Source organism: Centruroides sculpturatus, unplaced genomic scaffold (assembly GCF_000671375.1).
Source record: "Centruroides sculpturatus isolate CEXI.00-Female unplaced genomic scaffold, Cexi_2.0 scaffold428, whole genome shotgun sequence".
Classification (NCBI taxonomy): Eukaryota; Metazoa; Arthropoda; class Arachnida; order Scorpiones; family Buthidae; genus Centruroides; species Centruroides sculpturatus.
Window position 1 is genome coordinate 433408 of NW_019384614.1, and position 26817 is coordinate 460224.

At 30.3% G+C, this 26817-nt stretch overlaps 2 protein-coding genes across 4 annotated transcripts in view; one reads left to right on the forward strand and one right to left on the reverse strand.

Annotated features, from left to right (window-relative positions):
• Positions 1 to 2511, forward strand: part of LOC111625329 (zinc transporter ZIP13-like) — a 62295-nt gene extending 59784 nt beyond the window's left edge. For both annotated transcript variants that reach the window (XM_023368460.1, XM_023368459.1), the window contains exons 8-9: positions 2018 to 2117; positions 2202 to 2511. In XM_023368460.1, coding sequence (XP_023224228.1) covers positions 2018 to 2117; positions 2202 to 2277 — 176 coding nt within the window. In that variant the 3' untranslated portion in view covers positions 2278 to 2511. The remainder of the gene's footprint in view (positions 1 to 2017; positions 2118 to 2201) is intronic.
• Positions 2512 to 5776: 3265 nt separating this feature from the next.
• The window catches only part of LOC111625332 (cytochrome c oxidase assembly protein COX15 homolog), a 33376-nt gene continuing 12335 nt past the window's right edge, over positions 5777 to 26817 (reverse strand). For both annotated transcript variants that reach the window (XM_023368462.1, XM_023368463.1), the window contains exons 5-10: positions 19240 to 19426; positions 16952 to 17119; positions 11346 to 11427; positions 8552 to 8706; positions 8338 to 8451; positions 5777 to 6018 (exon numbers count right to left, since the gene is read on the reverse strand). In XM_023368462.1, the coding sequence (XP_023224230.1) occupies positions 5878 to 6018; positions 8338 to 8451; positions 8552 to 8706; positions 11346 to 11427; positions 16952 to 17119; positions 19240 to 19426 (847 nt within the window). In that variant the 3' untranslated portion in view covers positions 5777 to 5877. The remainder of the gene's footprint in view (positions 6019 to 8337; positions 8452 to 8551; positions 8707 to 11345; positions 11428 to 16951; positions 17120 to 19239; positions 19427 to 26817) is intronic.

The following is a 26817-nucleotide window of genomic DNA, read 5'->3' on the forward strand; positions in this document are numbered from 1 at the left end:
ACCCAAATATTCACAAATATTATTTTACATATACATGTAAACGATGTATAACACCTTACATAGAGTTGTGGGGGCATTCTGCTTCATACGCAAACCTCCAAGCTGCCGAAATATTAATAGCATCTTTATAGTTGATACAGCTATTACGTAATCCTGCTTTATAAATTTCCAAAGCTTCTAGCGTTCGTACGTGTTCTCTTCTGTGTGACATTTTAATGATTTGCGCGTTCTGCAAGTTAGCACTTATGCCAGGGGTCGAAGCATACGTAGATAGGGCAGTGGTGCATCTGTTGTGTTCAATGTCATATTTGTGTTCGCGCATACGTTTATCCAGAGAGCGTATGGTGGAGCCAATATATATAAGATCCCTTTGAAATCTATGGTCTCTTAACGGGACAGAATACACTCCCGGTGCATACCTTTCGTCTATGTTGTCTTTGCTATTGCGCAGAATGTTGTAAATAGTATTGCGCCTCTTATATGCTATTCTTTTGTTTATACGCTTCGCAATTTCTCTGTAAATCGGATCTAGGTGGCGGTTATATTCAACCACCGCTACACACTGCAAATTATTCGAGTTGTTCGTGCGTGAGCTATCGTTGTATACACGTGATGAGTAGGCCAACGCCAGGTTTTGAATTAATCTTTTCCCATACCCATGTTGTGTGGCTATGTTCTGGATGTGTTGTAACTCCGCTAATGTATCTTCAAAGTTTGAGTGGTGTGTGAAAGCTCTCTTGGTTAGGGCCCGTTGTGCTTAAATATTTAAGCACAACGATTTTCGAATATCAGAATTTAAAACCTGAGGAAGACTGAGAAAGCAGTCGAAAACGTTAGTTGTTTTCATTAAATATATTTTTACTGGTCAAGTAAAGGTTTTTATGTGTGTTTATATTAAGTAAAATTTACAGTCAAAAGGCTCAATAGAGACAAGCTATCAAGTAAGCAAGCAAACAAATGAGTGCTTAACAAAGTGAACCTTAGTTATACTGGAATTAGAAAACTTTTCTATCCATCCAAATTCACATTTTATTAAAAAACTAAAGATATACACATCATCTGTACAAAATATCAGTATCATCATCATCTGCTAATTTTTCCCAACCTACCTATCGAATTTTATCGAGTTCATCCATTTTTAATAAAACAAAAATTACATTGGCACCAATACCGAAACTGTATATAATGAACATTCTTGATACTACCAGTACTATTACAGCTTTTGACATCAGAACAATTACTTGATGTCCCTAATATCACAAATTTCCATAGTGAAATAAATTATGAATGTAAAATGTAGTCATTGAAGGAAGATTTCATACTTTATTGTGTTTTGTGTACATCTAAAATAAATGGTAATAATTTGAAAATGATTGATCTACACATACTTGACAGCAGTTTCTGTACCTGTAAGGTTTACAGGTATAGTTTTTGGAGATATTCATAACATGTGAATATTTAAATAAATTTGATTATTTCAATGTATTCATATTCCTCAAACATTTAATGATCAAGAAGACATATTTCAATTTGCATTTATCTGATACTGTATACAATATAATTTCAGAAAAAAAAAATCATGAATATAACAATAGTACAAATCATATGTGTAAGTATATAACAATTGGATTAGTACTCAACAAACATTTTAATAGATTATCATTTGATTAATGATAATGCAGTATTTTATTGGGCCTATAACCCAATAATGAAACCAGCAAAATTCAAGCTTTATTTACTGTAATCAAAACTAAACTTTAATTAAATTCATATAATAGTGCATCTGAAGTAGGAAAATTCAAACATAATGTTGCAAAATTAAATGAATAATTCATCTCACTATGTATATGAGTAATTAATAAAGCATTTTGTAATAAAACACTCTCTGTGATTCACAAAAAAAATTTAAACAGTTTTTATGCTAATATAAAAATCAGATTTTTTAAAATATATTTAGAATAAATATAAATCAAAGAATTGAATAACTTTTAAAAATGTGATTTTTATTTGAATATAGGAGAATGTACTTCTTGGATTTTACCATTTACTTCGGGTGGTTTTCTAAATATTGCTTTAGTCAATGTTTTACCAGAAATTATAAAAGATAATGACCCATGGTGAGAAACAATATTGCAAATTATTTAAAAAGAAAATTACATTACGTTTGTATTAATTTAAAATTTTTTTTTCTTTTCATTTAGGGAATCCTTAAAGCAAATTGGATGTTTATGCAGTGGCATAGTCATTATGGGTTTAGTCACACTCATTACTGAGTGATAAAATCAGTCATTGACTTTAGTTTTAATACTCTTACTCATCTATCGATCTCAATGTATAAATATTCTGATAAATCAGAATTGTTTTAAAAATACAAAATTTTATTTTAATTCTAGACTTAAGTTCTAAATATTGTAAGAATTAACAAGAAAATTTAATTTTATTGCTTATAGCAAATTTAAATTTTAAAAATTTTGTATAACAACTTTATATAAATTTCATGCATATATATATAAGAAGAATATTTCTATGTAATTTAAAAGAGAAAAAAGTTAATAATTTAGATACATTTTTTTTCATAATAGAACAAATATATAAACTTTTCAAAAATTGAAGAGTATACAATATTAAAATTCTGGATTTTTAAAATTATTTACATTGTTATATAAACAAATTTTAAAAAGTTCATTTATTTATTTTAGTATATTACTACTGTTTAGACTTTATCTATTCTATCACTTTATTGTAAATGTTTTAAAATACATTAAATAATTTTAGACAAGAAAAAATTATTTGTAGTACTGAAAAAGGTCACAAAACTTTAAAGTAATATAAATATATTTAAAATGTAAATTAGAGACAAAAATGACTAAGTTATGTCTCTAATTTACAACAGGAGTTCCCAATCTTTTTTTCTTGTTGACCTCCTTCTAGACTTAATTTAATTCCTCAATCTCTTTCTATACCAATACAAAATGAGAACAAATTACAAAATGAAAAAAGTCAAAATATATATTATTCTTTTATTGAACATAAAATCAGTTAAAGATTTAATTTTTACTTTTAAATTTTAGTAAAAGTAAACATTTATGGAACATCCTGTATCTTAAAATGGTTTTTGTTATATTGTTGTTTGTTTATTCTTTTAAGGTAAAGCATGGTACTGAATATGGAAGAACAAATTTGTTATTTTGAGGGTGGGGATCTGCATTCAATGAGAAGTCATTGAAGATTTAAACAAACTTCATCCAGACTTCCCATCAGTGTCACACATGGTCTGGATGCAGCCTATTTAAATCTTCAGTGACTTCTCATTGACTGCAGATCTCCATTCTCAAAGTAACAAATTTGTTCCTCCTTATTCAGCATCATGCTTTACCTGTAACAGAATAAACAAAGAACAATATAATTCCTTTGGTTCAGATATATAATAAAAATAAAGTTGTCTACTAAGGTTATCCCATGATTCACAAATGTTCCACATAAATTGATTTTTTTTTTTTTTAGTAGTTACTAATTGACAAGGTTGAGAACTTGATTTAAAATATTGAAAATTTTAGTTATTTAATAATACCTCATTATTTAGTTCAGCTATGTATTTTTATATATCGTACTTGTAAATTAATTATAATAAGACAGATAACTTCTTGGCTGCTAATTTAATTAAAATGTTTACACAATGTTTGTTCTATAAATCTATAGCTGTTTTAATAAATATTTGTTGTTAATATTTTTATTTAAAAATGAACTAGTCAATATGTAAAATTATCCAAAAGTGAATAAATTTTATTATAACAAGCTTTTATTTATTTTTACTTATATTATTTTATATCAAAAAATTAATATCATATTACTTTGAATTCAAGATATACTTTTTCACATTCCTAAACTTAAAATTGGGATGCATGTTAAACTCAAATGTGCCTTAAATTTGGAATATTCTTTACCTATAGAATTTTAAATAATATTTTTATTTCCATTCTTAACAGGAACTACTATAAAATTAACATTTTTACTTTCAAATTATATTTACTTTTTCAGGAAAAATTGGATGGCAATTAAATCCCTTTTTGAAATAGTCTTACATTTTAGAAAGTAAAATTTAAAGCAATATGATATTTGTACTAAATAAATGTTTGCTTTAGGGTTTATTTTAAGTTAAATCATAATGGTCTTAGCTCTCAATGAAAAATAATAAAAGATATTTGATAATTTAATTGAATTTTCATGCAGAAAGTAAATTGTGATGATATGAAAAATAACATTTTTATTGACATGGTAAAAAACAAATTTTAACTGTTTAAAAATAAAGGATGCAAAATTTACAGCATGAATAAAATTTAAATTGAAGTTTTGCATTTATTTTAACTAATTGCTTCTACTTAAATTTCTTTTTGTTAATTTTATGAATCTTTCAATGAAAAAAGGAGAAAAAATCATACATAATGGATATATAGATATTTGCATTAGATAGCAAATATTTATGTAGATTAAGTGACATTTGCAGTAATTGATGTATGTATACAATATATTAACTATTCACTAGTTTTGTTTATTTTAAATAAATACAAATATAAATACTTAATAGATAATTAAGACAAAGAATTTGTGCCAACTTGATGTGATATTGATTGTTGCTATTTCTTCTGTCATACAATTGCTGTTAATAAGACAATAATAAATACAACTTAGCACCAAACTGATGTAAAATGACAGTACCTAGCCCTTCACTCTTGGAAAGTAGTTTAAATTAAAAACTGATATTTCATTGTATACAAAATGACAAAAACTTAGTTATTGCTTTGGATTAGCTAATTTATTATTATTTATTTTTTATATCATGTAGTACCTACATGAATAAATGAAAGTCTACAATGATAGGAAATAGAAAGAATTTTATGGAATGTTATTAAAATTTTTTATTTTTTAAATAATCAAAATTAATGAAAAAAATGAAGGAATTTTGGATAATTTAAATAAATTATCTGAATCTAATAAAAGTAACTGCAATTCAGTTTACTGTTATTAAATATGAAAAGTGAAATTTTTTTCTTCAGCCTTTTAGCATCTTTCTGATCCTACTGAGGAAATCTCTATCTACAAATATGTTAAGACAAATAATAATATATGTTAGTTGAACACACTCCATCCTGTGGATATGCAGAGCCTTTTCATGTCAATCAAAAGTCAAGTTTGATAAAGCCTACAATATGACAGCTGGTTGAAGGACAGGACAGGAGCTGACCTTACAGAAGAAAATTTGAGGATCTCATACTGCTCTGTATCTAAGCTTTATTAGCCATCCAACTCTAATCACATGCTCAGTTATTACAATAGATCTGACACTTGACCCTAAAAGGGACTAATCATCTTGATTTCACTTTTTTGAAGTTGATCATTTTACTGACTTGCAGGCTTTTTGACTTTTTATTTTTAAATCAAATTATAAAAATCAAATAATTATAGATGAATATATAAATAATAATTCACTGAGATGATGAAATTACACACATGATTTTTACTGAAAGAGTTGTTTCGGTTTATAAAAGTACTATCAAACTTTATGTAAATATTTCAAATATTTACATAAAGTTTGCTACATTAAATTTGAAAATTATAATATCAAAGAAAAGTTTCTGGATATGGAAATCTAATTTTATTCAAATATCATTAATTACAAACAATTTTCAGAGAATAATAATACATTACACTCTATATTTAACATAAAGAAGTCTTTAAAATAATATATTTTATCAACTTATATAAAATGATTTGTAGAAAACAATATATGAACAGTTAATGTTTATTTTAGATAATTCCAAAATTATCAAATTTGATTGCTTCATAAGTTAAAAGTTATCTGAATAAAATTTTCTAAATTTATTTTGGAATATGTCTAAGGAATTTCAGTTCATGAGTAAGCCAGACAGCTATTGAAAGCAGTGTTAATGCTCCAGCTTGATGTGTTGCTGCAAGTGGTTTTGGAACATACAGCAAAAGGGTGGCAATACCTAAACTTACCTAAATTAAAAAATACAGAAAATTTGTGTATATAATAAGTTCATAAATAATACACCATTTTGAATATTGAGTACAGTATTTTAAAAATATAACTTCAAATGTAACAACTTTATATATTTAAATAAAATACTATTTCTCCTCAATTTTCTTTCTGTAATTAATTAATTACTGTATAAAAACACAGTCGACTCCCCTATAACACGGTAGATACATTCTGGTTTTTATGAATCCATTTTCTACAAGTCCAGCCAATCACAGCCCAGCAGGTATGCAGTTTACGGACTACGACTGTTTGAAAGATTTCTTCCATAAAATTAATCGATTCTAGACTAATTCGACTCAACATTTCCAAAATACGTATACTTTTTTGGAAATAATCCATATAAACTATGCTATAAACAAAAAATTGTAGGATTGCTTACTGAGCGTGCACTGTTCGACCATGCCATTGCTTAATTAAGCTTGTTTTTGTCGTGGAGCTTGTCATCGAATGGCGCTCGCATGCTTCCTGATAAATTATTTTTTTTGCAAAAAATTCACTGAACTTTGGAGACATCATTAATATAAATATAATTTTTATGGACGTTAAATAATAAATGGTTTTTAGTAGGTCTGCTGCTCATTTAAACTCAACGGTTTGTACAATATCTGCTATTGGTCTAGATTCGACCAATCCTGTCGCGACACGATCAACAATGATGTTTTACCGAATCATACCAGTTTTTTAGGATGTTTGTATGAATACTGTTGCAATTTTTTTGCTGTGGTATAGGAATCCGAATTATAGGAACCCGTGTTATATGGGGTCGACTGTATATATTTTTAATTTTTAAGATGAATGCTTTTTACTAGTCTGAAGTAGAGATGCCTCTTAGAATCAATGACATTAACATTTCCCATCACAAATGGGCCAAATGATGCATTATGATCTTACAATATTTGACTGTTGAGCATTGTAGCTGAAATCTAAGTTCAAATAAACTTTGCTAGTAATGAGTGTTTAATTTAAACTACATTTAAATGTTTAATTAATGTTGTCTCAAAAACATTTTATTCATTTTAATATGCATCATATTATATACACAGAAGAGTGTGGAAATAGTGTTTGTCTGCTTGCTCTGTTATAAGACATTTTCATAATGCCATAAGGATATTAAGTCTTATGTAGAGTTTTGTGTTATGGGAATGACACATATGGATTTTGTTTTCATAAATAGTGAGTGATTAGGATAACTGTTGGATGCACAGTAATAATTCTGACTATTTTTATTCTGAAATTTAGTATAAAAACCTTAAATAAAAGTTAAAATGTGTTTTATAAGATTTTTCTCATAATTGTAAATGGTTGCCTAAGTATCTAAACAATCATCTTGAACTATTTGGAATGAAGTATAATTTTATATAAAATTTCATTTTATTCAGTGCCTGTTGACATGTAGTGTGATCTGTTTTAAGCAAGAGTTGCATTTGAAAATATATAAAATAATTTAAAGTCAGTATAAAGATTTTACACTAACTTAGATAGCTTTTCTTTAAATTAAAAAAAAAAATTATCTGACTGATGTAATTAAATAACTTGATTATCTATTAATATTTGAATTATTCTTTAATCATAATTTCTAAATTCATCAGATTAATTTTTGTTTTTGTTAGTTTAAACATGAACTCATTAACACAAAAACAAATCTATTGGTTTAAGAAAATTTGCAGGAAACATTATTTAAAGTATTACAAAACAACACTATTAATTATTGTTATTTGCTTTGCATCTAAAGAACTTGCTGACATCTTTAGTTGTCAACATAAAAATAAAGACAAATTATGGTTATTCTATCCACTTTTACTAGATTTATCGTAATGATTGACATAATGGACAATTCAGACTTCTTATAAGGAGTTTAAATAAAATCTTTCATTTAAACTCCTTGTAATAAAGATATTATTATTGTAATGTTAAAATTAACATCATTACAAGGAAACATATTGAAAGTGTTTATGTAATTATCTTATCTTATAATTAATTATAATAATATGGTAAATGATGATTATTAATTGTTAAAATAATAAATGTAATTGTTTACATAAATAAACAAATGTTAGAAAATGATTGTAAAAATCAACTTAAGAGAGACTAAAAGTCCAAAATGCCCTTCAATTGTAAATAAATGATATTATAAGAAGTCTAAATTAAGTCAAGAAATCCATTAAGTCAACTGTTCTCACAAATCTAGGTAAAAGTGGATCAAGTAATCCATAAAGATGGCAACACTATTAAAATTAAAAACTATAATTTTATAAAGGTAACTAATAATTAATTACCTGTAATAAACCAATAGCAAAAAGACAGTTTACAGCAAGTCTGGCACGAGATGGAAGAACTACTTTTCTTGAAAATATCCACATTCCAGTCACTGCACAAAATACAGTCTCTCCCTAAATAAGAATAAACAAAAATAAAAAAATAATTATTTTATTTACAAAAATAAATACTTTAGATTATGAAACTATAAGTTAAACTATCTATTATAGTTACCAATATCCTGTGATCAAATTGAACAGTTGTAGGATTTTCTGTAAAATTTTTTAAACGAGGTGAAAATGCTAAAAGATCACTCGGTATCCACTTATCTGCCATTTTGGGAAAAGAATTGTAAACAAGTCCTGCTTCCAAACCAGCAACAAAAGCACCTGGTAATTGCAAATATATAATTAATCTAAAGAATAATTAATATCTTATAAAATTAAAATATATTTTAATGGCTATGGAATTTACAACATTAAAAAAAAAGCTTATTTCTGGAATAAACTAATGTTATAAATTTGTAACATTTCAAAAATCATTAAGACTGAGTAGCCAAATAACTGAGGCAATTAAGATGTTAGTCATCACTATTCATTACTACTTATTCCTATAATTGCTGCACAAAGTGTTCTATTTTAATTATCAGCTAGAAAATTGAATCAATTTAATTAAAATTGAGCCTTTTTAATTGCATATGAAATTGCACTGTGAGCAGTCTCCTTCATATTGTGTATGATTAGTGGTAAAGAAATGAAGACTCACTTCATCTAAATGTTTCAACTACAAAACAATGTATACGAGAGCTCCTGCCACAATGGAATTCCAATTTTGTCCACCACAACCATTGGCAAATAAATTGACAGTATGGACCTTCCTTTCATTGTATTTCAGCAATGTTCTAAACAGCGCTGTTGATACTATAGAAGCATCTTGACCACATTCTTGCTCATTCCAGAAAAAGCAGTAACAGTTCTGAGAGGCTATGTCATAAAACGTTAAATTATAAACAGCAAACCTTCTTTTGTAAAATACTGCATTGTCATTTGATGCAGGCAAATAAATGACCTGTTGAAGATCAAAATATAAACAAAGCAAACTGAGATCATTTTTAGTAGCAAACTGGCAAGAGATTTTGGTCTCTCACACAGCATTTTTGGAAGCAATATGCTTGCCATAAATATCTTGTGTTTTTATCTTTGTTTCTTCAGATCCCTGGAGATACACTTTGCATAAACCACAGAGGTTTTGGGCCTGTGAAATCAAATATTAGTGGTTTTAAAAACTGTGTGGTATGATGTGAAACATTATTTTCCAATGTTGGGTTCCAGCTCTTCTAAACACATAGTATACATTTTATCCAAAGTCAGGTTGCTATGAAGATATTCCTGAGTGCTATCTTTTCAGCAGTAACGTGACTCCATCCTTTGGAATCAATTAATGTGATCTTCAATCAGCTTTTGATTAGCCTGATCCTTTCTTCACATTGTCTGTGATTAGCAGTAAAGAAATGAAGACTCACTTCATCCAAGTGTTTCAACTACGAAACAATGTATACAAGAGCTCCTGCCACTGATTGCAGCTGCAACACAAATAGATCACCATGACAATCTCTTTGGATCATACTGGTAGTTTCAAGTTTTTCAAGTACTGTTTGGATTGTTTTCTAACTGATACTTAATGTGTTCATGAATAATTTACAACACACTTTGATTGTGTTTCCTTCCAACAAAAGGAAAAAGAAGTTCATATTTTGACAATGTAATTCTGTTTTACCCATGGTATATGCTTTCTTCATCATCTGCTTAATGTGCCAGACAATAAATTCCTTTTGAAGCTGCAAGTCACCTAATCAATAGATTGCTTTGAATATGGCCTGCCTCCATAGCATACTGCTTTCTGCTTTTTTTGCACCATTATTGTACATAGGACCTAATACTTTACAGTTTTCTTTGTATTTACTGAAAAATATTCTGCACCACTGCACTGTAATTTCCGAGCAAGTTTCTTTTTGTTTACTCTTGTAATTTTCTCTTGGTCATATTCCCTTGGAGCATTTTCTACTTCAAATTCTTCTGGCATTTTCTTCTTTTTGTTTATGTATTTCTTCTTGTGCTGTTGATTTTCATGCAAGTTTGTCCTTGGGTTATCACTATAATCATGAGTGTCGCACGTAGGAAAATCCTCTATAAAACGTTTCAAGCACAAAAGAATCAAGCACCAAAAACACAAACTAAAAACCTCTTTTTTGCAGCAAGGAACTTCACATGCCTGGATTTACATCGGATTTTCTTGGTCACCGAGTTCAATATTAAAAAATGGATATTGTTCATTTAAATCATCTTCTGGAGAAGATAATGCTAATAGCTCTGGTATCTCCACCTGTCTGGTGTAACTTTGAGATGTGGCAATACCATTGTTATTATAAGGATTCATGATACTTGTAAGTTCTGTTAATATAGGTATTAATCTTTCAATAAGACAAATATATTAAATGTAGTGGTCAAATGAGTAGAAAAACATGGCAGCTTAGTATTTTGCCTTAAAACATTTTCCTCTGGTCAAGTCTCATTTCACCGAATTGGAGTATGCAGAAAGAGAATTCCACATAATCTCCAGGTAATTTTGCGATGAAGCGATTTAAGTCTAGATATACCTTTAAAATCATTTAAAAACATAGTGTTTATGGCATCTCTCGAGAAATGTTCATAAGTTATAATATTTTTATCAGATATTTGAGAAATGTCCAATATTTATAAATCTGTAGGATGCAAATGATGTTATATAGAGATATGCTGTTCCTTCACAGCAAGGACCCAAGCTTATATTTAAAGGCATATCCTACATAAGAGGTTTTTCCCACTTAAGAAGTTGTTTTAGAATGTCCCTTCAAAAACCTCTTAACAGGGTTCTACTGTATTTTTCTGGAAGTGAACAAGGTATTGGTGTTTGTTAATTTTGACTATTGAGGTTCAGTTTAGTTTTATCTATTTAATATATCATAATTTTATTTTGTAATAAACAATACCTGAAAGTGCAGTTAAAAATATCACAGATTTTGTGGCATGAGCACATTTCCAAAAAGTCCTTAATTTAGCAGATACTGGTACCTAAGATAATTAAACATTTTTAATATTTCATTACTGTTCATAAAATTAAACTTTCTCAAAACTTATCCACTAAAACAATTACTTTTAAAACTTTAAACTGAGAATGACCTTAAGTTAAAAAAAATTTTAAGTAAGGAGCAGATTTTAAAATAACTTTACACATACAAATTTAAATAATATTTGAAGTAAAAAAATAACTCAAACATATATTTCTTCAGTGTTATTCCCAGAACATTTTTAATGGACATGCTGCCTAGCTAATTTCACTGACCACCTGGCTAATTTAGGAATAGGAATGGAAATACAGCTCTCCCTTGATAGTCCGACATTTTTTAATCTGACATGCTCAGTAGTCCGATGCACCTCCCATCAAGGTACCCGTCCCCGTTACGTGTCTGCTTGCACAGAAGCATGTCGCGACGATGTGAATCTCCCCATCCAATTCTTACACGATGACACAAATTTTGTGTGTTTTCTGTGAGCAGTTCTGTTCGGACAGTTGGAGTAGGGAATATTGTAAGCTACTGCTAGCAAAACAATGCAAAATATGTAATTATTTTTGGTAATCTGGACACTTTTGGTAATCCAACACCCCTTTGGTCCCATACCTGTCGGACTATTAAGGGAGAGCTGTATTCAAATTCTAAAGCACCATTCATACTTGAAGAAAAGCACTACAAAAAATAATGGAGAAACAGAAAAATTTTCCACTACAATACTACAGAAAAAAATTGAGAAAATCAAATTAAAAAATATTCCAACATTTCTGTTCTCATATATAGAAACAGAAATTTAACACAACAAAAAATAAGAAAAGTTACTGGTAAATCAACACAACAAACAACAGCAAAACCACATGAAATGTCAATCACTTACAATGAAATACAGGGTGTCCAAAAAGTTACTATGTGATGGAAAAGGTTTAAGTAAAATTTTATGTATGATATTGTAATTTATCCTTTAGCAAATGCTAAAATTGTCCCGAGGTCCCAAAATCCAGGGAGTGAGGTCTGAAAACTAGCAGGCCAGATTCCATAGGAGGTTATGTGATTAGCAAAGAAGTCTTTCAAAAACTAGAACATCTGTGAGTAAGCAGATGTTCTAGATGTAAGCATCTGTGAGTAAATTCCACACACAACAAACAGGCATAAGCATGGGATCAGTCATAGGCCCGAAGCTAGCAGAACTTGTTATAGTAGATATAGATCAAGCAATCAAAAAAATTACAGCCATAAAGTTTTATAAACGATATGTGGATGACATAATTATACTATATAACCAAGAAATAATAAAATTGGAAGAAATAGAAGAAAAAATAAACAAATTAAATGATAATATTAAATTTAAGGTAGAAAACAAGGCAAACACGGAAATAAATTACTTCGGTATTAAAATAAGTGGAAAAGCAAAGAAGATTGAATTTGAGCCATACACAAAGCAATGCGAGATTAGAAAGGTGTTAAACTACAATTCAAACATCCCACAGTACATAAAAGAAAACATATTCAACATGGAGTATGAAAAAAATCATGAACAGAACAAGCTCACTACAGAAGAAGAAAAAACATCTTAGCGAACTGCGAACTAAATTCCTATTAAACGGCTATACACAACAAATAATAAATAGCTGGGAAAGTAAAATCAACAATAAAAGGCTGGAAAATAAACAAAACAAAGATAAAAACAGAGTAAGATACATATCCTTCCCCTATATTTGTGGCTTCTTTAAACAGATAAATAAAAGTTTTGATAAAATAAATATAAAACTAGCTCCAACTTATAACAACTTGCAAAAAAGAATCCAGAATGCTAAACCTGGCATAAATAACCATATAAATACAACACTACTGAAGTCGTTTATAAAATACCTTGCACATGTGAACCACCAAAAGCATACATTGGAGAAACAAAATGAAGATTAGAAAAAAGATTAAAAGAACACATTGCAGATTTGAAATATAATAGTATCAACTCTGTTTTTTATGAACATTGCACAACTCATAACTGCAAAATAGATAAGAATGACATTATAATAGTACACAAAGGAAAAAAATTGGTACAAAAGAAAATTTAAGGAAAGCTACAAAATTACTACAGACAAAAATAATATTAACAAGAATCTAAGCATAGAAATTCATAAAAACTGGTTACAACTATTAAAATAGAATGTTTATACAGTCGCAGGCAAGGCTGTGTGCAGCACTCTGAGAGTGAGATGTTGCATGTTGCAAGGCATACGGGAGAGTCTGTCAAGTCGGCAGGGAAGAGAAGGGGAGTGGGAAGATGTAGTGCAGAAGGTGCCTGACAGATGTCCACAAGATACAACCTATCTATGTAAAAGACAAGATGGGCAAAAGACCAAAACACATCTATATGGATTAAAAGTTAATGATGAAATTATTTGCCAATAAATTATGTGTCAATAAATTCACCAAGTCATGACATTGAACCAAACAAAACAAGAAGAAGAAGACACAGTTTCAACAAATAAATAAAATATGATATATTTTCTATTCCTTAAATTGTTTGACTTTCTCTTATGGCTTCTCAGTCTCCCAGTTTCAGCTGTACCATTTTGCATCTTTCTTTTAATGATGAAGTAACCTACCATCTTTGATAAATCTAATAAATGCACCTAATTAAAAATTAATTAATTAAATTTAAAATATATGCTCTCCACCTCAAATTAGTAGTGTCTTGCTCCTGTACATCATATTTTCCTGATAACATGCCCTTGTACATCATACTTACCCTGTTAGCAATAGAGGCATGCTGGTCGTCTAACTCCTTTCAGGGGAAAATTTTTTAATTGAAATAACATGACTTCCAGTTTGCATCAGACGTTCATAAATAGTTAATTGGGGGTCTCATGCCCGTAAGCTTTCCATATCTGGTCTCAGCTTTCACCTATCTAACTCCATTCTTGAAATTAAGGAAGGACAAACAGAAAATAATGGGAATTTATAGTTCTACAATTTTTTCAAATTTGACTTTTCAAAAGAAATAGTAAAAGGTAAGTTGTAAGTATAAAGGAATAGTAATTAGGCTGCAATTTGAAAAATTTGCAGCCTAATTACTATTCCTTTATACTTACAATGTTAAGCATAAATAAAACATTAAATACAGTGCTAACCACATGCTTGTTGAGCATGAAAATGACTGAAGATTGCAAAAAAGTATTGAGATATTAAAACTTAATGTTAAAATTTCTGAAATTACCTACCAAATTATCCATCATGATTAAAAATACCCAAAATTCAGATAATTATGTGCATATTAGCAATGCTATTATATATCTAATTTGTCTGATTTCATAAACTACACATACATGAAGAAACATTTAAAGTTTTCATTTTCACTTAATAATATAATTTACACAAAAAATAACAATACTATATTTCAATGTATCATTAGTAATTCTAAGTTAGCAATACTGGAATGAATATCTAAGGATATTTATATATAAAAATTATGTAACCTTATAAACTATAAACTTATACTTCAGTTCATACTAAAAGTACAGTAAAATGATTTTAATGCTGATGGTTCCAAAGAAAATTTTATAAAGTTGTCAATATTTTGTATATTATCATTTTAAGAAATTTGAGGAAACTAATACTTCAATATTTTAACTAAAAATTTACTTTTAGATACATTTCTGATAATCAAATATTTGTAATAATTATGAGATATATGATCCCAACTATGTCTGTCTGTAAAATTTTATTATTATTATAAATTTAAATTATATAACTTATTTTCATTTTGCAAAATTATGATATGTAAAATAAGAGAACTTTCACAAAAAATCAAATAAATAAATAAATAAATAAATAAATAAATANCATTATATGAAAATACAGTAAAAACTGTTTAAGCTGGACTCTCAATAAGACAAAAATTGCTTATTACAAATTTATTTTTCTAGTCCTGTATTTTGTAGATATAAGATAATGTAATTTTGTTTGTATAAGCTAGAAACTGCTTAATGCAAACAGAAAGCAATTTTAAGTCCACAAAAAGTAAAACAATATACTTAAGATGGAGGCAAGGATAAATAATGTACAAAAAACCATGTGCTTGATAACATCACCTAAGGTATGTATTCTATTTTAGTCTTACCATTAGAGCATTAGCTTAAACAAAAAATCATCACCATGTAGTGCAACTTTACAGTATCAGTTGTTATATTACTGTAATTCAGAATGGCAGGAATGTCAATAATAATAATAATGAACATACTAAGTTTGAAGTCTAAAATAACAAAATCTAACATGCTCATAAAAAAATGACAAAATAAGTCACTTCAATGAGGCTTTCAAAATAAATTACCACAAGTAAGCACAATGAACAGAATACACTCATATGTTAAAAAGTCTTTAGAATTATGGATACTAACAGAAAAAAATGTGCCAGAATTAAAAAAAAAGACTTAAAAAACAATTATTATTTTCAGTAAACAGTTACTCAATAATTATTTAAATACATATTTACTTTACATATTTGTTACATATTGTGCATTAAAATCAGAAATATAAGTTTGGCACATATATTATGTTTTATGTTTACTTTTAACTTGAAATAAAAACTGATTCCATTTTATAGAATTTTGTTTTCTATCGCAGACAAAATTAACTATAGATGCCAGAAAATCTGTTCAAGCCAGAATGATATTTTGGACCCTCCTGATTCCGGTTTAGACAGGTTTGACTGTAAATCATTACTATAGAAAAATGTATAATATATTTCAAGTATATATGTATAAAAAATGTAAGTTTAGCATATTTCAAGTAAAAACTTTTTATAGATGATGTAGCAATATATACAGGGTGTATCAGAATGAGGTTTTAAAAATTTGAGGGATTGTAGGGGATGAAATTTTGAATGTTTTGATATAAGGAACCTATAGCTAGAAATTTGAACTAAAGTGTCTACAGCAGTAGGAAGTGCTTGACCGCCCTTCACTTTGGTAGCTACCCTTCCATCCATTGATGTCATGTTATGCTGTGGATGGAAGACTGTAAACACACAAGTACAATGGTCTAACTAAGCCTGTGTACAGGATGTTGTGTACTTAGTGCTTGTCGTCCTTCAGGTCACCCCTTGCATCCATTGACGCTGTGCTGTAAACACACAGCTAATCAACATGAGTCAAAGTTGGTGGTCGTCACATTGAACATTTACTCTAAAGGAGTGCAGCCACTGATTTAATGTACAGTTTGATTGTACTCTACTGTTACTGTTTACAATAAAACTTGTCATAAATACTGTATTCTGCTTTCATTCAGCATACCGACTGCATAAAACGTGTAAAGTGCTGTAGAAAACATTATATCACATTTCCAGCTATAGGTTCCTTATATCAAAATGTTCAAATTTTTAAAATGTCATTCTGATATATCCTGTATAACTTGGAAAGACTTAAATGAACAACATTTAAATAATATTAAATTTCCTTATCTAATATTTTTTAAATATTAGCATAATTAAGTATAACTATAGATCCATTTTCTAAAAATTTTACCTGCTGAGGTGGTAAAATATGGTTCAATCCAGACCATAGCATAAGTGTATACAAGACAAAAGCTGTTCCAAGATGTGCTGCTAATCTATATTGACTAACTCTAGGAACTGCATCAGATTCTGGCTTTTCTTCAAGTCCACTTTTAACCATATACCAACCTAATAATCCCTATAATATCAAATTAAAAAATGTATATTGAATAATTTCACATTAAAATGTAAAATTTAAGATAAAAGAAATAATTATGTAAATAAATCTTTCAATCCTCTTAAAATTTATCTTTAAATTAATAAATTTTAAATTGTTTAATATATATTTATTTACATTTCTATTATATTTTATAAAATAAAATGTAACAGAATTTTTGTTTTAATATTTTGTTATATTTTTAAAAATTATCTTAATCAATAAATTAAATTCAAACAGATGGATAATCAAAGCAGTAACAGTGTGGTCTGTTGTGAAGGGACCAGAGTTTGAGTTTAGACTGAAAACTCAGAAATCCACACTACCTGGATTTTCCTGTTATGGACCTGATCACACAAAACTGGTACAGATAAAAGATCTTAGTGTCCAAAGGACAGAAAGAATGAAAAAACAAGTATATTAAATTCTGCTTTTTTAAATGCTTTTTGTTTGATATCAATAAATCAAGTAATATTAATATCAGTATCAAATCAAAATTTAAAACAGTATCACAAATTAGAATCAAATAATTTAATTTTAGAACAAATTACATTATTTTATTTCATAACATTCTGAGACTGTAGGGCTTTTTTCCACTCTTTCTTCCCTGTAGGCACTAAGAGGGCTTTTTTCCTAGGTCCAAAATGGGGACAGGTAGTGTGAGGAACTGGGCTTGACATATCTAGGATAAATCATCCATGAAAAATTTCTGAGGTTCCTGGCTCAGACTTGAATCTGGGCCATCAGAATGGCAAGCTGACATCTTCACTGCCTTGGTCATCTGGCAATCAAGTACAAAACTAAAGTTGAAATTAAAATTACACTATGATAAAAGTAGCATGAAAAGATTATCAATTCAAAATTCATGGATTTATGTCAATATGTAAAACTAGAAGTAACTGGAATTTCATGGAAAATAATGAGTTAAAATTTCATTCAACTTTATTCAAGTTCTTTAGTTATCTTCAATATTTTGTTAATATAAAATATTAAAATAGTCATTCCTGTGAAACAAAATGTTGTCTAGTTAAGTTTAATATATAATTCAACTTTTCATTAAGAAGTTGTACAGCAGTTTAAGTTCATTTAATGTAATTTTGAGGTTTCTTAGCACCATCTTCATAGTTAACATTCAAATCTGTAAAAATGAAAATAAAAAATTCAGATAAAAATTACAATTAGACTTTATGTAAAACAGATACTATCATATTTTACAAGTAAGCTATGATAGTTAAAAAAACTTTCCTGAAAATTTCAAATATGAATCACTAACTCTTAAATGCATTATATTTTCAAAAAATTGTTCTAATTTCAAATAAATTTATGCATAAAGTGGTACCTCATACTTTGAACAACTGTAACTTTGAAAACTAAATTTAACAAAAATTCTCTTCCAAGTTTGAATGATATTTCAAACTTGGAAGAGAATTTCAAGTTTGAATCATTCAAGTTTGAATGATATTTCAAAGTTTGAACTGCACCCACAGTGAAAAGGGCACTGGAAGTGTAAAATAAGCTTCTGAACAAAGAATACAAGCTCAAATTAGCAATGATGTGTTAAATTTTACAACCATTATAATAAATCACACATTTATGTTAAGTAACCACAACTGTTATACATTGATATTCCAATGTTCAACCCAATATAATCTTATTAACCATGGCATCTGAGAAGTGTGTGGAAGCAATGAAGCCTAAGAGGAACATTGGAATATCAATAATTCAGATGATAAAGGAACTTGATGTGAAGAATGGAAGAGATATACATGTGATGGATCTGGTAGCCATCTAGTGACTAGTAAATGCAATTTTCATTTTATTATACAGTATTTATGTATTTTATTTATGTTTTTGTGTTTTAATTTATTATTAGAATATTAATTGAGTCATTTTTACTTAAATTATGTGTATTTGCTGTTTTAAATTTATCAAAATGGGCATTGTTTAGGGTTTTAAAATAGATTAATTTGCTTTCCATTATTTCTAATAGGAAAAATTGCTTCAGACTTAGAACGATTCAGAGTTCAAATGACCTCCTGGAATGAATTAAATTCAACATGATTGTATTAAATTCAATTGCATATACAGTATAAACATGATACCTGAAACAAGAGAAGAGAACCAAAAGCAACTGCTCGAATTTTCATTCCTTTATTGAACCATCCTTTATACCAGAAAAATGCTGCAGGCAAAAAATAAATAGCTCCCACCGTTCTGCCAATCATTCGATGAACATATTCCATATACCAGATCCATTTAAATTCTTCTAAAGTCATATCCTTATTTGTACTGTAAAATTTGAATTTAAATTATGGTAAAAAACAAATTATTAAAATTAAAATATATAAATGTAATATACAATTTATTGTAATTTTTTAAAATCCCAAACACTGTAGTCAAACTAAACAGACATATACACTATCTGGCCAAAAGTATCCGGACACCCAGTGGTATGGACTCGGAGAGTCCTGAGGCATATATTAATATGATGTTGGTCTTCCTTTCGCATCAATGACAGTCTGCACACGTCTGGGGAGACTTTCCACTAGTTTTTGATAGGTGGCCATCGGAATTGACTTTCAGGTGTCCATCACAGCTGAAGTGAGTGCTGGCAGTGATGATGGTCGATGTGGCTGGCTACGTAATCTGTGTCCTAATTCGTACCAAAAATGTTCTATGGGATTTAGATCGGGGATCTGAGAAGGCCAGTCCAGTTTTTGAACACCCATTTCGTCAAACCATGCCTGCGCAAGTCTTGATGTGTGAATGGAGCAGTTATCCTGCTGGAAGAGAAATGGGCCTTCCCCAAATATTACCATAGAGTTGGGAGAGCAGCATTGTCCAGAATGTCCACATACATCTTAGAGTTCATGTTTCCAACCACAGGAACTAAGGGATTCAGGCCAAACCATGAAAAACACCCCCACAACACGATGCTGCCACCACCAAACTTTACAGTCAATACAATGCAGTCATATAAGAAGCGCTTGCTGAGAATCCACCAAACCCAGATGCCTCCATTGGACTGCCAGATTGTAAAGCGAGATTCATCACTCCAAAGAACACTTTTCCACATGTCCACAGTCCAATGACGGTGAGCTTTGCACCATTGCAATCGACGTTTCACATTCTGGGGAGTGATGTTCAGCTTGTGAGCAGCTGCACGACCATGGAATCCCAGGTTTTTTAACTCTCGACAAACAGTCCTGGTGCTAACACTAACGCCTGATGACCTTTGGAACTCCTGAGTGATTTCAACCAACGAGGACGTGTGATTTTGTTTCACTACCCTTTTCAGAGTTCTATGGCTGCATTCATTAATTTTGTTCAGCCTGCCACGTCATCTTTTTCCACTTTCACTGCCTTGACGTTTCCACTTCACAATTACATCGCTCACAGTGGATTTTGGCTTCTATAGAATGTCCGAAATTTCATGAACTGATTTCCCACAAAGGTGGCATCCCACTATAAGGCCACGGTCAGTCCTTATCTCCTTTGACTTACTCATTGTCACACAAATGCATAAATATGGCCTGACAAACCACTACCAACATTTTTATACCTTTTGGTTACGCATCAAAGACTGTCACCTGCCAGATCCACTTCTTTAGGCGGTGTCTGGATACTTTTGGCCAGATAGTGTAGTAATCACCGTGTCTTAAGCCCTAGTCACACCATGCTACTTCCAGCTGAGCAGGCAACTGCAACTGTGATGGCTGTTCCCGTTAACTAGTAAACCCTCTTTGAAAACTGGTGCAACTGCAATTGCGACTAGAAACAAAAAGTTTGTTCTACTCGTGCTGATAGCAAATGCACATTCAATCAGCAAATGCCTTTGTGCCATGTCATTCAGTGACAACATTGAAAATAGTTCATCCTCAAGGCAGCTAGTTACAGGATTTATACTTTTACAGAATAGAGATTGATTGAGCTTATTCAGACTCATAAATACCTGTGGGATTTTAAATTCTTCGTTTTATTGAAGATTTTATCTTTTTATGTATTCTCGCCAGCTCTATCAAAATACAGTGGGTGATCAGCTAACGAACAGTTCGGATAACAAACACTTTCACAAAACATTTTTATGATCGGACAACGAACACTTTACTGAACAAACATAAAAAGAAGTGATGGAAAATAACGAATACCAATTGATTTTCCCTTGTCTTTAGATAACAATTTGAAACCTTTTGGAGTGCGGAAGATGTCAACATCGACGCTCAACCCAATACCGATCGAATAGTATAGTATTCCTCCAAATTTTGAAACGTGTCTTTACATCTCGTCTTTGTTGAACACCTCTAACAGTTATACATTTTAATTTTTTTTAATTTAATTTTTTAATAATAATTTTTAATTTAACAGTTCTACGGCAGAGTCGATCTTTTCATGAAGGCCACTTGTTTTCTTCGATGTGCAGAACTTTAAAAAAAATAACCCTCAGCAATGGCACTAAACAAAATTATACAGTTAAAAATTTCCCTTAAAAAACTTTACAGTGTTTTTAAATCTTGTGAATTTTTTACAAATTGTCATCCTAGCCATTTTTTAAAAATACGAATTGTTAATTTATCACAAATTCATATACTTTTTTGTTATCAAATTAAATCATCAATTATCTTAAAGATTTATATAAGTATACTAAGAAATAGTTGATATAATATTCAAAAATTTCCTACCATGATTAGAAAAAGCAATAGAAGATGAATTTGCTTTCAACTTCTTAAATTGCTTTCTGTGACAACGCAATGCCCATGGATTATGAGAACTTCTAACAGTTCCATCAGTTTGATCACCTTCTTCAAATATCTGTTCTTCTTCTTCTAACTCATTTACAATCTCTATATTTCCAGTATGATTTACACGAATTCTTGAAGAGGAGAAATTTAAACTAATTTAGAATAAATTTTAAAAATTACTATTTTCAAAACCTGTGTATTTGAAACACAATAAAAATTAAATTTATAAAACACTTTAGAAGTTAATTATATTGGGTCGACCAAAAAGTTTGTGAGATTTTTAACATGCAAATAAATTTTTTTTTAAACAGGAGATCGTGTCTTTATTCAATAATGCAATTTCCCCACGTCACGTAAAGAAGACCGTAGTTGATTAAATCTCCGCTCGGTCGTCGCAAATCTCTTGTGGTCGACCGGATGGCACGTATCTTGGTGCAAATCTGCAAAACAAAATTTTGCAAACTGCTACCGGAATGCACACGTTCTTTGACGACATTCGGCAAAACGTTTTTGCACCGTGTTTTTCCCATTTTGGAAATAAAACTGTATAATTTGCCAGAAAAGCTTTTTTTGAAAGGCCATCTTTAAAACTTTGTCAAAATTATAAAACAAACTCAATCTTCAAACTTTTTGGTTAAAATGTATGGTTAAACATTAGGTATCAAATAATCATGCACTTTTAAGTTTGAATTGAAGTTAAGTTTCAGAATTCCCAAAGATGACTATCACAAAAAGCCAATAGACTTTCTGGCCAACCCAATATATACACCAGTCATTTGATTAACTTCTTTAAAATGGAAATGAATTAAATCAACTGGCACATAAATAAATCAAACAAGATTAGTATGAAAGCATGGATTTTAGTTCCTTAAAAAACTAATATACATACTTCTATACCAATATAAAATATAAATAAAATTCATAAGTACAATATTACCAAATATATTTTTAGTATACCTATCAAATCACAGCTATTAAAATGTAGCATTTTGAATCACACAGATTTTAATTAACAAAATGTACACACAAACTATAGAATTGTAAATTTTTAAAGATTATTAAATACAAATATTAATAACTTTGATTATAATAGAGAAGTTGAGGCGCATGTTTTAAACGTGTAAACGTGTACGTGTGACGTTCGGCGCCGCTTTCCCGTAAGCCTAAAAGTTTGACAATGGTGTTTGGATAGTCGGTAGAATCACGCTCGACATTCCAAACATCATCGTCAAACTTTTAGGCTTACGGGAAAGCGGCACCGAACGTCACACGTACACGTTTACACGTTTAAAACGTGCGCCTCAACTTCTCTATTATAATCAAAGTTATTAATATTTGTATTTAATAATCTTTAAAAATTTACAATTCTATAGTTTGTGTGTACATTTTGTTAATTAAAATCTGTGTGATTCAAAATGCTACATTTTAATAGCTGTGATTTGATAGGTATACTAAAAATATATTTGGTAATATTGTACTTATGAATTTTATTTATATTTTATATTGGTATAGAAGTATGTATATTAGTTTTTTAAGGAACTAAAATCCATGCTTTCATACTAATCTTGTTTGATTTATTTATGTGCCAGTTGATTTAATTCATTTCCATTTTAAAGAAGTTAATCAAATGACTGGTGTATATATTGGGTTGGCCAGAAAGTCTATTGGCTTTTTGTGATAGTCATCTTTGGGAATTCTGAAACTTAACTTCAATTCAAACTTAAAAGTGCATGATTATTTGATACCTAATGTTTAACCATACATTTTAACCAAAAAGTTTGAAGATTGAGTTTGTTTTATAATTTTGACAAAGTTTTAAAGATGGCCTTTCAAAAAAAGCTTTTCTGGCAAATTATACAGTTTTATTTCCAAAATGGGAAAAACACGGTGCAAAAACGTTTTGCCGAATGTCGTCAAAGAACGTGTGCATTCCGGTAGCAGTTTGCAAAATTTTGTTTTGCAGATTTGCACCAAGATACGTGCCATCCGGTCGACCACAAGAGATTTGCGACGACCGAGCGGAGATTTAATCAACTACGGTCTTCTTTACGTGACGTGGGGAAATTGCATTATTGAATAAAGACACGATCTCCTGTTTAAAAAAAAATTTATTTGCATGTTAAAAATCTCACAAACTTTTTGGTCGACCCAATATAATTAACTTCTAAAGTGTTTTATAAATTTAATTTTTATTGTGTTTCAAATACACAGGTTTTGAAAATAGTAATTTTTAAAATTTATTCTAAATTAGTTTAAATTTCTCCTCTTCAAGAATTCGTGTAAATCATACTGGAAATATAGAGATTGTAAATGAGTTAGAAGAAGAAGAACAGATATTTGAAGAAGGTGATCAAACTGATGGAACTGTTAGAAGTTCTCATAATCCATGGGCATTGCGTTGTCACAGAAAGCAATTTAAGAAGTTGAAAGCAAATTCATCTTCTATTGCTTTTTCTAATCATGGTAGGAAATTTTTGAATATTATATCAACTATTTCTTAGTATACTTATATAAATCTTTAAGATAATTGATGATTTAATTTGATAACAAAAAAGTATATGAATTTGTGATAAATTAACAATTCGTATTTTTAAAAAATGGCTAGGATGACAATTTGTAAAAAATTCACAAGATTTAAAAACACTGTAAAGTTTTTTAAGGGAAATTTTTAACTGTATAATTTTGTTTAGTGCCATTGCTGAGGGTTATTTTTTTTAAAGTTCTGCACATCGAAGAAAACAAGTGGCCTTCATGAAAAGATCGACTCTGCCGTAGAACTGTTAAATTAAAAATTATTATTAAAAAATTAAATTAAAAAAAATTAAAATGTATAACTGTTAGAGGTGTTCAACAAAGACGAGATGTAAAGACACGTTTCAAAATTTGGAGGAATACTATACTATTCGATCGGTATTGGGTTGAGCGTCGATGTTGACATCTTCCGCACTCCAAAAGGTTTCAAATTGTTATCTAAAGACAAGGGAAAATCAATTGGTATTCGTTATTTTCCATCACTTCTTTTTATGTTTGTTCAGTAAAGTGTTCGTTGTCCGATCATAAAAATGTTTTGTGAAAGTGTTTGTTATCCGAACTGTTCGTTAGCTGATCACCCACTGTATTTTGATAGAGCTGGCGAGAATACATAAAAAGATAAAATCTTCAATAAAACGAAGAATTTAAAATCCCACAGGTATTTATGAGTCTGAATAAGCTCAATCAATCTCTATTCTGTAAAAGTATAAATCCTGTAACTAGCTGCCTTGAGGATGAACTATTTTCAATGTTGTCACTGAATGACATGGCACAAAGGCATTTGCTGATTGAATGTGCATTTGCTATCAGCACGAGTAGAACAAACTTTTTGTTTCTAGTCGCAATTGCAGTTGCACCAGTTTTCAAAGAGGGTTTACTAGTTAACGGGAACAGCCATCACAGTTGCAGTTGCCTGCTCAGCTGGAAGTAGCATGGTGTGACTAGGGCTTAAGACACGGTGATTACTACACTATCTGGCCAAAAGTATCCAGACACCGCCTAAAGAAGTGGATCTGGCAGGTGACAGTCTTTGATGCGTAACCAAAAGGTATAAAAATGTTGGTAGTGGTTTGTCAGGCCATATTTATGCATTTGTGTGACAATGAGTAAGTCAAAGGAGATAAGGACTGACCGTGGCCTTATAGTGGGATGCCACCTTTGTGGGAAATCAGTTCATGAAATTTCGGACATTCTATAGAAGCCAAAATCCACTGTGAGCGATGTAATTGTGAAGTGGAAACGTCAAGGCAGTGAAAGTGGAAAAAGATGACGTGGCAGGCTGAACAAAATTAATGAATGCAGCCATAGAACTCTGAAAAGGGTAGTGAAACAAAATCACACGTCCTCGTTGGTTGAAATCACTCAGGAGTTCCAAAGGTCATCAGGCGTTAGTGTTAGCACCAGGACTGTTTGTCGAGAGTTAAAAAACCTGGGATTCCATGGTCGTGCAGCTGCTCACAAGCTGAACATCACTCCCCAGAATGTGAAACGTCGATTGCAATGGTGCAAAGCTCACCGTCATTGGACTGTGGACATGTGGAAAAGTGTCCTTTGGAGTGATGAATCTCTCTTTACAATCTGGCAGTCTGATGGACATGTCTGGGTTTTGTGGATGCCCGGCAAGCGCTTCTTACATGACTGCATTGTGCCGACTGTAAAGTTTGGTGGTTGCAGCATCATGGTGTGGGGGTGTTTTTCATGGTTTGGCCTGGGTCCCTTAGTTCCTGTGGTTGGAAACATAGATGTATGTGCATATTCTGGACAATGCTGCTCTCCCAACTCTATGGCAATATTTCGGGGAAGGCCCATTTCTCTTCCCGCAGGATAACTGCTCCATTCACACATCAAGACTTATGCAGGCATGGTTTGATGAAATGGGTGTTCAAAAACTGGACTGGCCTTCTCAGAGCCCCGATCAAAATCCCATAGAACACCTTTGGGACAAATTAGGATGCAGAATATGTAGCCAGCCACATTGACCATCCTCATTGCCAGCACTCACTTCAGCTGTGATGGACACCTGGAAGTCAATTCTGATGGCCACCTATCAAAAACTAGTGGAAAGTCTCCCCACATGTGTGCAGACTGTCATCGATGCAAAAGGAGGACCAATATCATATTAATATATGCCTCAGGACTCTCCAAGTCCGTATCACTGGATATCCGGATACTTTTGGCCAGATAGTGTATTTTTATTTATTATTTTTTTGACAAAAATTTTATCTTACATGCTGTAAAATATGCATTAAAAAGTTATTGAAGATGACATTATTTATAAAAATGAAAAATATATTCTTAAATTCAAATGTTTGTTTTAACTACAAAAGGTCGACTCCAGTCGACCCCCGTATAAGATCATTGATTATTCCGTTTTATATGAATTCCATGTTGTACGAGTCACTTAGATTT